At 34.3% G+C, this 14,022-nt stretch overlaps 1 protein-coding gene across 7 annotated transcripts in view; it reads right to left on the reverse strand.

Moving 5' to 3' along the window:
- BLTP1 (bridge-like lipid transfer protein family member 1) overlaps positions 1-14,022 on the reverse strand; it is a 195,426-nt gene that overhangs the window by 105,134 nt on the left and 76,270 nt on the right. For all 7 annotated transcript variants that reach the window (XM_070769147.1, XM_070769148.1, XM_070769152.1 and 4 more), the window contains exons 25-29: positions 13,432-13,551; positions 12,451-12,731; positions 7,870-8,120; positions 4,774-5,032; positions 2,762-3,599 (exon numbers count right to left, since the gene is read on the reverse strand). In XM_070769147.1, the coding sequence (XP_070625248.1) occupies positions 2,762-3,599; positions 4,774-5,032; positions 7,870-8,120; positions 12,451-12,731; positions 13,432-13,551 (1,749 nt within the window). The remainder of the gene's footprint in view (positions 1-2,761; positions 3,600-4,773; positions 5,033-7,869; positions 8,121-12,450; positions 12,732-13,431; positions 13,552-14,022) is intronic.

The raw sequence follows: 14,022 nt of genomic DNA on the forward strand, positions 1-14,022 counted from the left end.
ATCCATAAAAGAATACAAAATAAATAATGTACTTAAAATAACCAAACTAAATCCTTTTAAATGCTAGCCTATTATTTAGATCTAGTAAAGAAAAAATATTTTATGTTCTATTTTTGAAGTTGTCTAAAGATATGAACTCCTTGGCTTATTTTCTCCAGACATTTGACTGCCTGAACAAAACAAGATTTATTGAAAATACTAAAATATTAATAATTCTAACTTCTCACAGTAATTCTTCAAAGCAAATGCCATTCGGTTTTATACTAAAACATTCATATACCAACATATTTTCACATGGAATAAAGAAAACATTTTAAAATTTTGGCATGGGAAATTTATCTTAGGCAAGATAAGAAATGGGTACAATCACAAAATAAAAACTTTGTTTCTATTTTCTTCTTTCTTTATGTTAGTATGTTTCTTCTTTCTTTAATACATATTACTCAAATACATACATCTGTAAGGATATTCCATTCCATTTATTGCCGGAGCCTGCGTGAGGAGCTCCGCCCGTGGCAAAGGTCATGAGGAAGGAGGCTAGGCATATGCAAAGGTGGGATCGAGCCTCAGGAGTCCCCCTGGAAATTCTCGAGTATCTACCCTCTAAACCAGAGTCTGCCTATTTTCTGCTTTGTGCTCTCACCTACACCTCTGACTTTACGGGGGGGCTGTCCCCTACTACCTCTCTCTGAAAAAAGAGTTAACTTACAGCTCCAGTTAATAAAGTTCCTAGGTGTGATAGTGCTTCAACCTACAAACTCCTTTGGAAGTCCTCTAGCCTGCCTGAATAGGTTTTTCCGGCCACATGTGATTGTTCAGAGCCTCCCAACTGTGAGAGGCATGAGATGTTCTAAACTGTCTAAATACAGATTCCTTTGAGCAGTTAAAAGATTGATTAGAAACTGTATTGGTGAAGGGTTTTTCACTTGTTGGGCCAATGTTTGCTGCTAAGTTTCCATATCCCTTACCTGCTGTGTCCCTGGCAGTGTATTGATTAATATAATTAGTGTAAGTAGTAGCTTTAATGTTTGTAACCTTGGACCCTTGAGTTAATTCTTTTTCTTGTTATAGCCCACCACACCTTTGCCCTGTAGGAATGCAACTTTATCTAATGCTTTTGAAAGGTGGCGCCTGACTCATCACCTTTAGAGAAAAATAAGTTTTCTGAAGAAAGGGTCTTAAAATATTAACAGGCCTCTGGGCCAGAAGATGATGCAAATCACCTAAACTTTTGCACATGATAAGTTTGCAGGAAGAAAGTCTGGCTTACAGCATGACTCTACCCCTTCCCTCATTATCTTCTATGCATAACTTAAGGTATAAAAACTACTTTGGAAAATAAAGTGCAGGCCTTGTTCACTGAAGCTTGGTCTCCCCATGTCGTTCTTTCTCTCACCTTCTGGCTGAATTATTCAGCCTCTTTTCTCCACTGAATTTCCTCACTGAGCTATCCTTATTTAACCACTCTTTATATCTTTAATTAACATTTAAATAAGCTGTTGTTTCCTGATCGCTGAAGCCGTCTCCCCTTCGAAACCCCTGACTCCACCAGGGCTGGACCCTGGCAATTTATCACATTTCCATCATTACTTAAGTCCAAGTATATATCATGTCTTGCACAGACTACTGAGACAGTCTCCTAAGTCATCACCCCACTTCCTCCTTGCTTAATGACAATTCACTTCTATTTGGTAGCCGAAATATAAGAGATCATATCACATTTCCTTAAAACTCCCATAAAGCTTTAAGGTCCTGGTCCTATTCCCTGAGTATAGTACCCCTAAATCTTCCCATCTTCAATTTGTCCTCATCCTTTAAGTTCCAGTTTAAATATTACCTCCTGGGATAGACCTTTCATGTCAATACAATCTAGGCAACCCCACTACCTCCCATTATTCTCTATTCCAGCATCCTTTGATTATCTTTGTAAGACTTCTCAATTGGTAATCATATACTGTACTTATCTATTTAAACTTATCTATTTATCTATATTAACTGCCTAACTATAAGCCCCATGTCTGTTTCCTCACCACTGAACATCAAATGGTTAACACACAGTAGTATATAATAAATATCAGAATTAACAATGAGAATATTAACATTCAGACACTTTAAATGAGTATATATATTACACATAAGTAAACACCACATAAAATTCTTAAATGTTAATCAGTTCCATAAGATTTTATATGCTCAATTTTGGTCTTTAAAATCATAAAGTTCTTTTAAATATTTATAAAATGTTTTAATATTGGCTTTATCACTAAATTTATTTTTACATATTTTTAGCTTTCCTATAAAAAAGCTATTTACAGAATACATTACAGAAATGGACAATAATCAATTAATACTAAATTACAAGATCTCAAATATCAAGTATGCAGAACTGGATTTGCATAGAAGCAGTTATGGATTAATAGAAAGAATACCAACTATTAAAAACAATTCCAAAATTTTACTTTTAAGACAGAAAATATGAATTCACAGAGACTTGATCCTAATCTCAGAATATAATGTAGACATGGACTATACATGATTAATATTCTGATAATCAAGTCTGAAACTTTTCCTTAATTTTATATCCTTAAATTTATAATACTCATCAATAAACCTGAGGCCTACTGTCATACATGAAGCCATGTCTTCAGGAATTTTATCTTTCAGAAAGGTAGCTAAATACCAAGAGAGCAATTTTTAAAACATCTTAAAAATAATTTTCCTAAATAAATTGATCAGTGAAAACTAATGATTTAGCTTATACCTTAAAAGTTGGAACAGAAAGCTGTTCAAATGATGATGAACTTTCTTCACTGGTTGGTGTTTCCAGATCAAGGGGGCGATGCAGTGAGGACTTAGAGGTTCTTTTGTTGGTTGGATGCTTCACTGACCAATTAATTACCTGGAACTGTGTAAGGTAAGTCTGATAGCAATTCATCACAGGTTGTTGAGAAGTAATCTGTTCGCTTTCTATTGTTTTCTCACTTTCTACAACATACAGATGCTCTATAACATCATCCTCTCCACCTACTGCAGAAACAAAGGAAGCCTGGGAAGGGTGAGTTTTGAATGGCAGAGTCCGGGGATCCTGAATGTTTTCTCCCTGGCCAGTAAGTGGTCCTTCCACACTGTGATATATGGAACCCCTACTGTAGTCAATCTGCTGGGCTTGCTTTCTCTTCTTTTTTCTACCTGGATAAGTTCCAGGGCCTTCATCACTGCTAATGGGCTCAAATTCTTCAGCTGCAGAAAAGTAGGCTTCACTATCAGCCATTGACATGCTTGAATCCATTGATCGATATTGATGAAATGAATTAGAGTCTGCTGATGGTGTGTATGGAAATGAACCGAAACTTCTCCTCTGCTTTGGTGAGTCTAGTACATTCTCATCACTTCTGGAAACATCACTGCTAAATTGGACTCCCACTGTAACAGGCTGCTTGTCCCCATAAAAAGCAGCAGTAAGGCTCTTGGTACTTCCAAGTCGGGTGGAACACACAGAGGCCTGTCGTTTCAAGGGAGATCTCAGAGGAGACTGACCTACTGACTTTTCCTGAGTGTTAGGAGATACAGGGCTGTTTCCTGAAATTTCTGTAGGAATGCTAAAACAGAAAGAAAAACTATTAACATTTATTGCACATCACATAATTTAAGTATAAACAGAAGTACTTGTAAAATCTTTCTGTATTCTTTTTACAAACAAAGAAAGATGTAAACTTTTACAATAAAATCCCATAGAAAGTAGCAAAATAGCACATTATATGTTTCTACCCCATACAGTTCCAAAAACAAAACTAATAAAAAAATGGAGTCAAGCTTAAAACAGAATAAAAATTTAAAGAAATCTGGAGTATAATCTATCCATAATCCATGGACACTAATGCGTTTGTAAACTTATTATTCCCATATCCATTAAAAGTTTATCCAACAAAATATACCAGGTGTCTTTGATCAGATAAGAGGAAATAAAGGAAAGCAATAAATCATAGATAACTCCAATATTTCTGACTTCAGCAACTGATATACGAGTGCCATTTCCTGAGGCATAACAAGCTGAGCACGATAGGCACAAGGTCACTTTTTAATATGTTGAGTCTGAGCCATCCACAAAACATCCAGAAGATGGCTAGGCTCACAGGGACACAGGTATGGGATGGAGTTTTTACACTTATAAGATGTTAACTACAGATCATAATTGAAGCCAAATAGTTACTAAGACTGCAGAGGGAAATAGTAAAGTGAGTGGTGAGAAGGGTACAGAACAGAATCTTAAGGGATAACAACATTTAACAAATGGTAGGCTGTTAAGAATAAGAGAAAGAAGCATGGAAAGGAAAAAAAATGGAGGACTTGGAAATAGAGACCGAGAAAGAATAGCCAAGGACCTGGGGGGCAATCTGAAGTGTGCTATCAAGGCAAGAGGAAAGTGATTTTCAAGAAGTGAGTAATCAGCTAGGGACCAAAGGGAGGATCAAAAATTATTCACCACACTGGAAGGCTAATATCCACATGTTAACAACAGTTCACTTTCAGTGGTGGGAGGACAGGAAATATTCATTTTTGTTATACTTTTCTGTATTTTCTTAATATCTGGAATGAATAGTATTACTCTTGCAATCAGGAAAACAGCAGCAAATAGGTATTTAAAACAGGTTCAGGAGGAAAAAAAATTTTCTACAGCAAGTGAGCTGAAGAGGGAGAAAGTTTTTCTCACCACAGGTTTAAGCACTTATAATCTTATTACAATCAGGTTTCTAAATCTAACTGAACACTGACCTTGCTTGGCCATCATCTCTTTTTGTACCATGCAAGAATTCTTTCTGAACCAAATGGTCATCAGCAACAGAAGAGGGACTTTCCTTTTCACCAGCCAATAGGGGCTGTGCAGCACTGGAACTACTGTTCTCCTCTGAGGAAGAGGATGAGCTATGAGATCGTAATGGTACTTGAAGACTAAGGTGCTGAGTTTTCCTCTCTACTTCTATTCCCACTGATTTGTTTTCCCATTCTTTCCTCTTTATGCCATTCACGTTACCTAAACAAACAAAAAGGTAGGTTACATAAACACAATAATTCCAAAAACAATTTACGAAAAATATGAGAATGTAATCGAATACCCTGTTGTTAAGTATGTAGTTGTTTTTAAAAAGCACAAGTAACTAATTTCACATAGCAATACGCTAAACACTACGGAAAGATATCAACATACATATGAAACCAGAGTTTGCAGACTGAATTTCTTCTTTTTCAAATAACTATTTATATGAAAAATTTCCAACTTAGAAAAATTTCAAGAGTGTTAACAAATCAAAGCTATTTTACTCAAAATTACTTATTTTAAACACTTTGCCCACACTTGCTCAGTGTATATAAACAGACATAATACTTTGGGAACCACCTAAGAGTAACTTGCAGTCATGGTTTTTTACCCTAAACACTCAAAAGGTTTATTTCCTAAGAATAATACAAAAACACAGTATAGTTATCAACTTGGTATATTTGGCACTGATACCATATGGTTATCTAGTCTACCATGTGCTTTCCAATTTTCTCAAAAGGCCTAATAATGTCCTTTAAAGCCTTTTGCCCTCTCCAGTACAGGATCCAATCTAGGATTGTATATTACTGCATTCAGTTGTCCTGTCTTCCTGAATCTGGAACATTCTCTCAGCCTTTTATGAGAGCCCTGTGATGTGTTATGTAAACTAGGGGCAGACCGTGATAAAAGGAGAATTCTAGAGCTGCTTAGGGAAAAAAAAAAATATATTGCTGCCCTACTTCCCCTCTCCTCCAGCTATCCTTGTGCTATTCACAAGGATGGAACCTGCTAGTAGGAGAAAACATCTCACCAAGCAGAAGGCAATTCTAGATAGAACTTAAGTGGTAAGAAGACTTAAGAACTTAGAATACAAGTAGTATTCGCTTCTACTATCACGAATGTAAAAATCACAACGAAAATCAAAAGAAAAATAGGTTTGATTCACTTTTAAATGATAGGAAACTAGAATGTACTGACCTTCCAAGGAAATTCTTTATTTATACCAATATGCCCTCCTTAATTCTGTCCTGACACTGTACATCTATATGTGGCTCCCGGAAAACTCAACAATCAGAAAGTCATATATTTATGAAGGGACTATGAAGGGGCTAACTTCAAGCTTCCCTGCTCAAGAAACTTATAGCAGTTTACCAATTACAACATATTCCTGAGGGAGAGAGACACAGACACTGTCTATTACATAAGAACTAAAATGAGGTTTCTTCTGTTCGCTGTTAGAGAATTTGCTGTTTTCTCCCTTTTATACCATGTGCAAATTCCCTGTAGATTTTCTTCCTTGCATTTGTGATGGTAAAAATTTGATCTACACGTTAGAGAATCAAGCATAGTCTTTATAAATAGTGCCAGTTGTGGTACGGTGGAAAAAACTAAAGTGGCTTTAATAATCTTGATTCTGGTTTCTGCTCAGCCACATACATGACTGAATGACTTCATGCAACTCAGTCTCAGTGATGAACCTCAGTTATTTCACCACAAACAGGGAAAATAAAGAACTCACATGGTTAGCTTGAGGATGAAACGAGAAATGCTTATGAAAATCTTTAAAAACAAATATTATTCAAAAGTAAAAAGGTAATATTATAAGAAGATAGCTAAGTAAATTTTGTTTCATATCTTTCTAGTCCTTTAAATGTCAAGAAGTTTTGGTATTTGCTGATTTTGTAAGGTAATCCGCTCTTATTCTGGTAAAACTGCTGAAGTCAAGTAACCTTAAACTAGCATGTACAATTTATTAATATTAAGTGAAAAATCATTTAAACAAGAATTTGGCATACATATTTCCCACTCTTTCCTCTAAGAGCTCCATATACATGACAATCAAGCCAATAAATTGTTAAAAGTTAAAACTACTTCTTTTCTATTTTGTCTACTGACAAAAGGCAGAGCTAAGTTAATTATTTTCAATGTATCAAGGGAAAAGGACTAAGTACTAGTGCAATATTGCACTAAATACTATTGCTAAATACTTAATACTTCTTTTCTATTTTGTCTACTGACAAAAGGCAGAGCTAAGTTAATTATTTTGAATGGATCAACGGAAAAGGGCTAAATATTAGTGCAATATTGCACTAAATACTAGTACTATTGCACTAAATACTAGTGCAATATCAAGACTTTTCCTAAATTTCACTTCTTGACAGTATGACCACTTTACCAGTATGTATTGCATTTAATTGTAGGAATACACAATTAAGAAACACAATGGAAGATGTATTTCTGAAGTCTTTGGAGAAAAGATAATAGATAGATATAAATTCAATATGCCTAAATCCACCATTCACTGTTCATACCAAACTCATGTATCTGTAAAGTTATCCTACAGGCTCTAAGGAAACACCAAATTTCTTGACATGGATGATTAAAGTCGTAAGAAGAGTATTTTGCAAAAGCAGTGGATAACATGAGAGCCAATAGTATACATATTACTATTGTTAAGTTTTTCCTATAGAAGTAAACTGGTAAAACAATTATAAACTTAAAGCACAGCTATTCCTAAGTGTATTTCTGGAATCTAGGTTCTAGGGAAATAATGACATATATGCAAATATTTAAAGCTGGGCTAGGAAAAATCACCCATATTGACAGCAGGAGATCTGAACAGTAAATCTACTTTTGCCTTGTGCAACTCTGAAAAACTCACTAGGTCTTATCTGGCTATCGTTAAATCACCTGCAAAACAAAGACAGATTATAACTAAAGCCTACATAAAAGACTGCTCAAAAAACCAATTTGAACAAAGTAACACTGAACTTCTCTCAGAATGACATAGGAATGAAGATAACAAAAGATAAATATAAGTGACAACACACTACCATCTACAATTTTGGGAACTTCTTTAGTAATAATCCATTCTCCAGGCTGAAGCAGAGACTGTCCATAATACATATCAGACTCTGCACTTGTGCTTGAAAATGCAGAGCTACTGGAAGGTGTCAACTCTTCAAGTTTGAAGAAATCTAGGCCAGTTACTGTGCCACCAAAGAATCTGCAGCCACCAAGACAACCACACTTGTTCTTACACCTCTTATTCTTCAGGGTATCATCTGGCCACAAAAACCACAACCTAAATAGAACACACAACAAAAGAAACAAAAGAACAACAACATAACAAAAACTCATTAGGAATCAGAAACTTTTGAGCAAATAATTAAATATGTTAACTGTTAATGTTTTTAAAAGACAAGTTAAACACAAAGGTTTGTTTTTACTGTGGACTATCTTTTTAATTATTTTGCCTTTCTTAAAAAAAAAAGTCTCACCATGGTGAGATGAAAATAAGTAGGAACAATAATGAGAAACAGAACATAAATTTTAAAAAAATCAAAGAGATAAAGTGTGTATATATATATATATATATTTAAATCCACTTCAAAGACAGCAGAAAACATTCTCAAAAGAACTAAAAATTTAAGCACTAATTTAAAAAACAGATAGAACTATTAGTATAGATTATGCTTAATAGATTATAATATTTAGCATTGCAAAGACTTAGTCATATGGTAAATTTAGTACACCAAAATGTTATAAATACGAGGGAAGTAAGAAATTCTCAATAAAATCAAAATAAGACATCACTCTCTATTTTAGAAAAAAAATTGTGATTTTGTAATAAGGACTCTGAATGAAGAATTAAGACAGTAAGAGTAATTGTCTGTAAAATTCTTTAGGCTCTGTGAGTGACCCCCACACAAAATTATCAGCCGTTAACTACCCTCCTTCCTTAAAAATATTATAGAAATCTGAGAAATATATTTTTATTCCTTTTTCAACTTTAAATAATAAAACCTCGTATTAACAGTCCATTTTTCTAAGCTTTTACACATGCATTATCTCATTGGATCCTCAGGGCGCTCACAGGAAGACAGAATAAGTATTTCATTTCCTTTTTACAGTCATTCATTTATATTCCTTGAAAATATCTACTATGTGCCTTGAATGGTGCTAAGCAAAACTGACATAACCTTATCCATATGAAGTTTATGGTGGGCAAAGACAGGTCACACAAATAGTATCTAATCATAAGTTACAGTAAAGTGCTCTAAGATAAAGAAGAGGCTATTGTGACAAAGAAAATAATGAAATATTATTACAAAAAAATAATATTTGAGATGTAAAAGATGAGATGGAATAAATATATCAAGTTAGAAGTGAAGAAATAAATATATCAAGTTAGAAGAGGAACATCAGTCTGGACAAGACAAAAGGAAAAATATGTATAAGGTATGTAAAACGCATTATGCAAAATCTGGAATACATTAGTTGTGCAACAAATGTATCCTACCTGTCCCTATCTTTATATAAACCAATGTACTAGTTCTCAAACTTCGGCTCACATTAGAATCACTGGGAGGTGTATATGTATGGCTGAGTCCCTTTGCCGTTCACCTCAATCACAACACTGTTTGTTAACTGGCTATATCCCAACACAAAATAAAAAGTTTAAATAAAAAAGAATCATTGGGAAGGCTTATTAAATTAATTTCCTGGCTGCAGTCACCATCCGCAGTGATTTGGGAGCCCAAGAAAATAAAATCTGTCACTGTTTCCACTTTCCACTTTTTCCCCATCCATTTGCCACAAAGTGATGGGACTGGATGCCATGAACTTAGTTTTTTTGAATGTTGAATTTTAAGCCAGCGTTTTCACTCTCCTCTTTCACCCTCATCAAGAGGCTCTTTAGTTCCTCTTTGCTTTCTGCCATTAGAGTGGTATCATTAGAGCTACCATGTAGGGAGAAGCAATTCACCACAGGCAGGTTACCTGTTTTTGCTTGCCGGATACGCCAAGAATGCAAGGCTCTGACCAGGCTACTTCTCAGGGTTCTGGAAAAGAGCAGGCTCACTCCACTTAATATAAAAGTGGTAAAAGTTACCTAAGCTCAGTGTTCCACTTCTGTAATGCAGAAGTAATAATGTCTACTATGTGCAGACATCCATCATGGGTCTTTTCTGACATCCCCATGGGACTCAGGGATAGCGGTGCCAGGTTTGGCAAATAAAAATAAGTTTGTGCCATGTAACAGGTGGTGTATTTTTATACTAAAGAGTTTTCTGTTGTTTATCTGCAACAATTTTAACCGCGCATCCTATATTTTCTCTGGCAATCCTATTTGGGGGACATGGGGAACCAATGCAAACACATTTGACTCTGGCTAGTACTTTTGCTATAATAAAGTCCTGTGTCTCTCACCAGGTTTCACACGTCTTCTGCTAGCACTCACAGTAAACTGTGGCAGGATAACTTCTTAGCTAGTAAGTAGGATAAAATCTCAAACTTCACAATTCTTAACCAATCAGAGCACTGAAACTAACCTCAGTGAGGCACCTGAAGTCACATGGAGCCACCTCCTCAGCTTCACTATCACCCTGCTCTACCATCTGATCTACAGGCACTGTCTTCATACCAACTGGCTTCCAAGGCCATAGTGAACAAAGAAACCAAAATGTGTTTTTAAACAACATTGTCCACAGATGAGTTTTCTTAATAGATTTATAAGATACCAGTATCTTAAATAAACCTAAAAGATTAATGTAATCTCAATAAAAACCTCAATAGGATTTCTTTTAACTAGAAAAACAGTTCTTTGGGAAAAATTAATAGGTGAAAATATCTAAACATTTTGTGAAATGAGTAGGTGTTAAGTACTAGTTTGTTGGTTTTCCTATATTTGAACAGATATTTGCAAAAAAACAAAACCCAAAAAAACTATTTACATCCTTGGCTGTATTAATGCACACATACCATAAAAAAAAAAATCCAGATGGTTTAGAGTTTTATGTTAATAACAAAAATAGAATAGTAAAAAATAAAGTACACGGGTCATGTGATTACTAGCAAAGTGCTCTCAAATTAGTACAAAAAATTATAAAATGGAAAGGTGAACATATTTGAATACATAAAATTAAAATCTATTTAACATAAGAAAAATAAATGAAACAAACTGCAAAATATCAGTAACGGGGATCAAAAAAGGGCAATAATCTTTCTAGAGTTCTTAAAAATTGGTAAGAAATACACCAAGATCCCAATAAATAAATGTATATAGGATACTAGCAGGCAATTCACAAATGAGGGAAAATATCCAATAAGTATCTGAAAAAAGTATTAAATAATCCCCAAATAAACAAATGCAAAATAAAGAGATACCACCTTTCAGTTATTATAAAACACTGAGAGGGTGGCAAACATGCAGTAAGAAAGAGACTCTCTTAAACAGCCGCTGGGAATATAAACTGAAATACGAGTCCTAGGAAGTAACTTGGGAAAGCATATCAAAAGCTCAGTTTTTAACAGTCACACACCCTTCTGAGGAAACTATTTAAAGGATATACCCAGAAATTGTGGGAAAAGCTTCCATTTACAGTGAGAAATTTAGAAACAATCTATATATTTAAAATATGGGAAATGGCTAAGTACAGTTCACAGACCCCAGCCTTCTGACCCAGGAAAAACAAGCTGCCGAAGGGCTGCAGCCAATGAAGAAGCAGACAGCCTCTCCAATTTCCTTTCCTCTATAGAAGCAAGCCCCTCTCCTCTGTTCTCCAAACCTGCCTATGTTTTGCCAAAGTTTGCTTGTCTTGAATTGCAGTTCTTTACTATTCCCCCAAAATCTTACTTTGCTGTTGGTAAAATCAAACAAAAAAAATGGGTTCTTTTGCTTTTTTTTAAAAAAAGGCAACAATTACAGAAATGCAGAATTTTAAAGTGCAAATACAGGATGATTTCAAGTTTAACAGAAATACATTAAAAATACTGGGAAGAAATGTAACAGATTCAATGTGGTAGAATTATGATAATTATTGTCCTTTATTTCTTAGTAGTTTTCTCTATTTTTAAAATAAGCTTTAGAAACTTTAGAAGGGAAGAGATGAGGATGGAAAAAGTCATACTATCATTTTAAACAGATGTAATTCAGTAAGAAGCTTTGGAAACTATTTAAAAATCATTTCTTAAGGTTTAGGTACTTTTTGTCTTCCCTGCAACTGTGAAGACCTACAACAGAAGTTTTGTAGAATAAATGGTGATTAGTAATGGTGTTTTCTAGGAATGACAAATTGGAAGTGGAGGGCTATGGTGAGAAAGAAGGGGTGTAAATGTATTACAAAATGTTATGGGGGGGTCAGTAATTTATATTTGTTTCACTATGGACACACATAGCATGGGCTTAGAAACATATCAGAAAATATTTTTTTCCCAGCAACCACACCATCAGAGATGATAGATACTATGTGATTACTTAGATACCAGATTCTTATTTACTCATTAAAGTGTACCCAGCATGATCACATTCAGTCTTTAAGATGTTCTTATTTTATTCCTAACAGTAGGATTTCCTCTATAATTATCTAATACTTTCCATTTGAACTTGATTACCATTCCTAAATCTCACTTACCTCTTAGTTCTGGCATCATGAGTTTCTAAGAAATGTCTTTGTGCCTCATGTTTAGAATGATGATCAGCAGCTAATGCAATATCAACAGTGATAAGTCCTAAGTTGGCTGACCCAGCTTCAAGCCAATAGGCCCTCCGTAGTACTGCAGGCTGAAGTCCAACTCTGGAATTATTTAATTGTTCAATATACTGTCTCACTTGAAAATCCTGAATTGCAGCACTTATTCCTTCCCCAACCGACTGATTGTGAAGATTACAGTTTGCAACCCGAATTGCACCCATCTAAAGTTGAATGAAGAAAAAGAAACAAAACTGTAGTTTCTGTATTTTTAAGCAACTTATTACAGTAAACTATAGAATAGGTAATTACTTCAAATAGCCTGACAAATGGAAGAAAGAAAGGAAAAATGAGAAAGTGGAAACAGAAAAGATAAAGCAACAGAATAAAAATAAACATTCAAATTTAAAAAGAGGATGAAAGGAGAAGACTATAATTCCAAATGTAATGAGAGAAGGAGAAAAGAAAAATAAGAAGGGTAGCAACAAATGAATCTTAATGCCTTATTCCTTAAGTAATCTTAATGCCTGATTTTCAGCAGTAACCCTTAAAGCAGAGGTGGCAAATAAATGTTTCCAGCCAGGCAAGAAGTTAAATAAATAAAGCCTAAAGGCATTCAAAATTAAATCGTCTAAAAACATTATGAGTTTATGTTCCTGTCATAAAAGCAACCTACTAGCTTATATTCCAGCCATAAAGCAAGTTTATAAAAATTCAGTAAAATAAAAAGGTAGTAAAAGTATGCTTTGAAAGAAAATAAGACTGGAAAAGAAGACAGGTGAAAAAATAGAAAGCTCCCTCCTAGAATTTCATAGTATTCTGTGATGGCAAACTATAAATATGTGATTTACTTCAAGAAATAGAGGTTTGGTTTGGCTAAAAGGAAAAAGGATTACACTGACCAAGAAACAGACAAATGTGTACCTTTATATTTGTAGCACAGCCATGCTCCACAATATAAATATCAGCTCCATCTACTGCTAAACGAGTCATGGTATACTTCAAGTCATCTGAAGTTGGACAAGGCCCAGAAATACAACTCAACTAAAATGAAATGGATTCAACTCTTAATTCTTCACCATCAATTAATTATTTTGATATGTAAGTGTGCTTATTTAACAAAACAAAATTCTAGTTACATGTGTATTTTAAATTATCAATTAAATTTCACCTTTTAATAATGATAAATTATATAGAGATATATTTATAATGATAAATGAAATAATCAGTAATTAAATTCTTGCCAATTAAGAAAACTAACTCATAAATAACCATGCGTCACTTTCATTCAAAAGTGGCAGGCAACAACATTGACAGAATACAAATGTAATTTGTTATTAAAACTTAAAGAGAATAGCAAAGTAAACTGATAAATAATATCACAGGTTTGTACGAACTGTATAGGAATTCAAAGTTTTAAGATTTTAAGAGTATTTCCTACTCGATACACATGCACATTTTTACACATCCACAAATATATGAACTGTAACATTACGCTGATATCTTGAAAAGTCC

The sequence above is a fragment of the Bos indicus genome, chromosome 17, assembly GCF_029378745.1.
Source record: "Bos indicus isolate NIAB-ARS_2022 breed Sahiwal x Tharparkar chromosome 17, NIAB-ARS_B.indTharparkar_mat_pri_1.0, whole genome shotgun sequence".
Classification (NCBI taxonomy): domain Eukaryota; kingdom Metazoa; phylum Chordata; class Mammalia; order Artiodactyla; family Bovidae; genus Bos; species Bos indicus.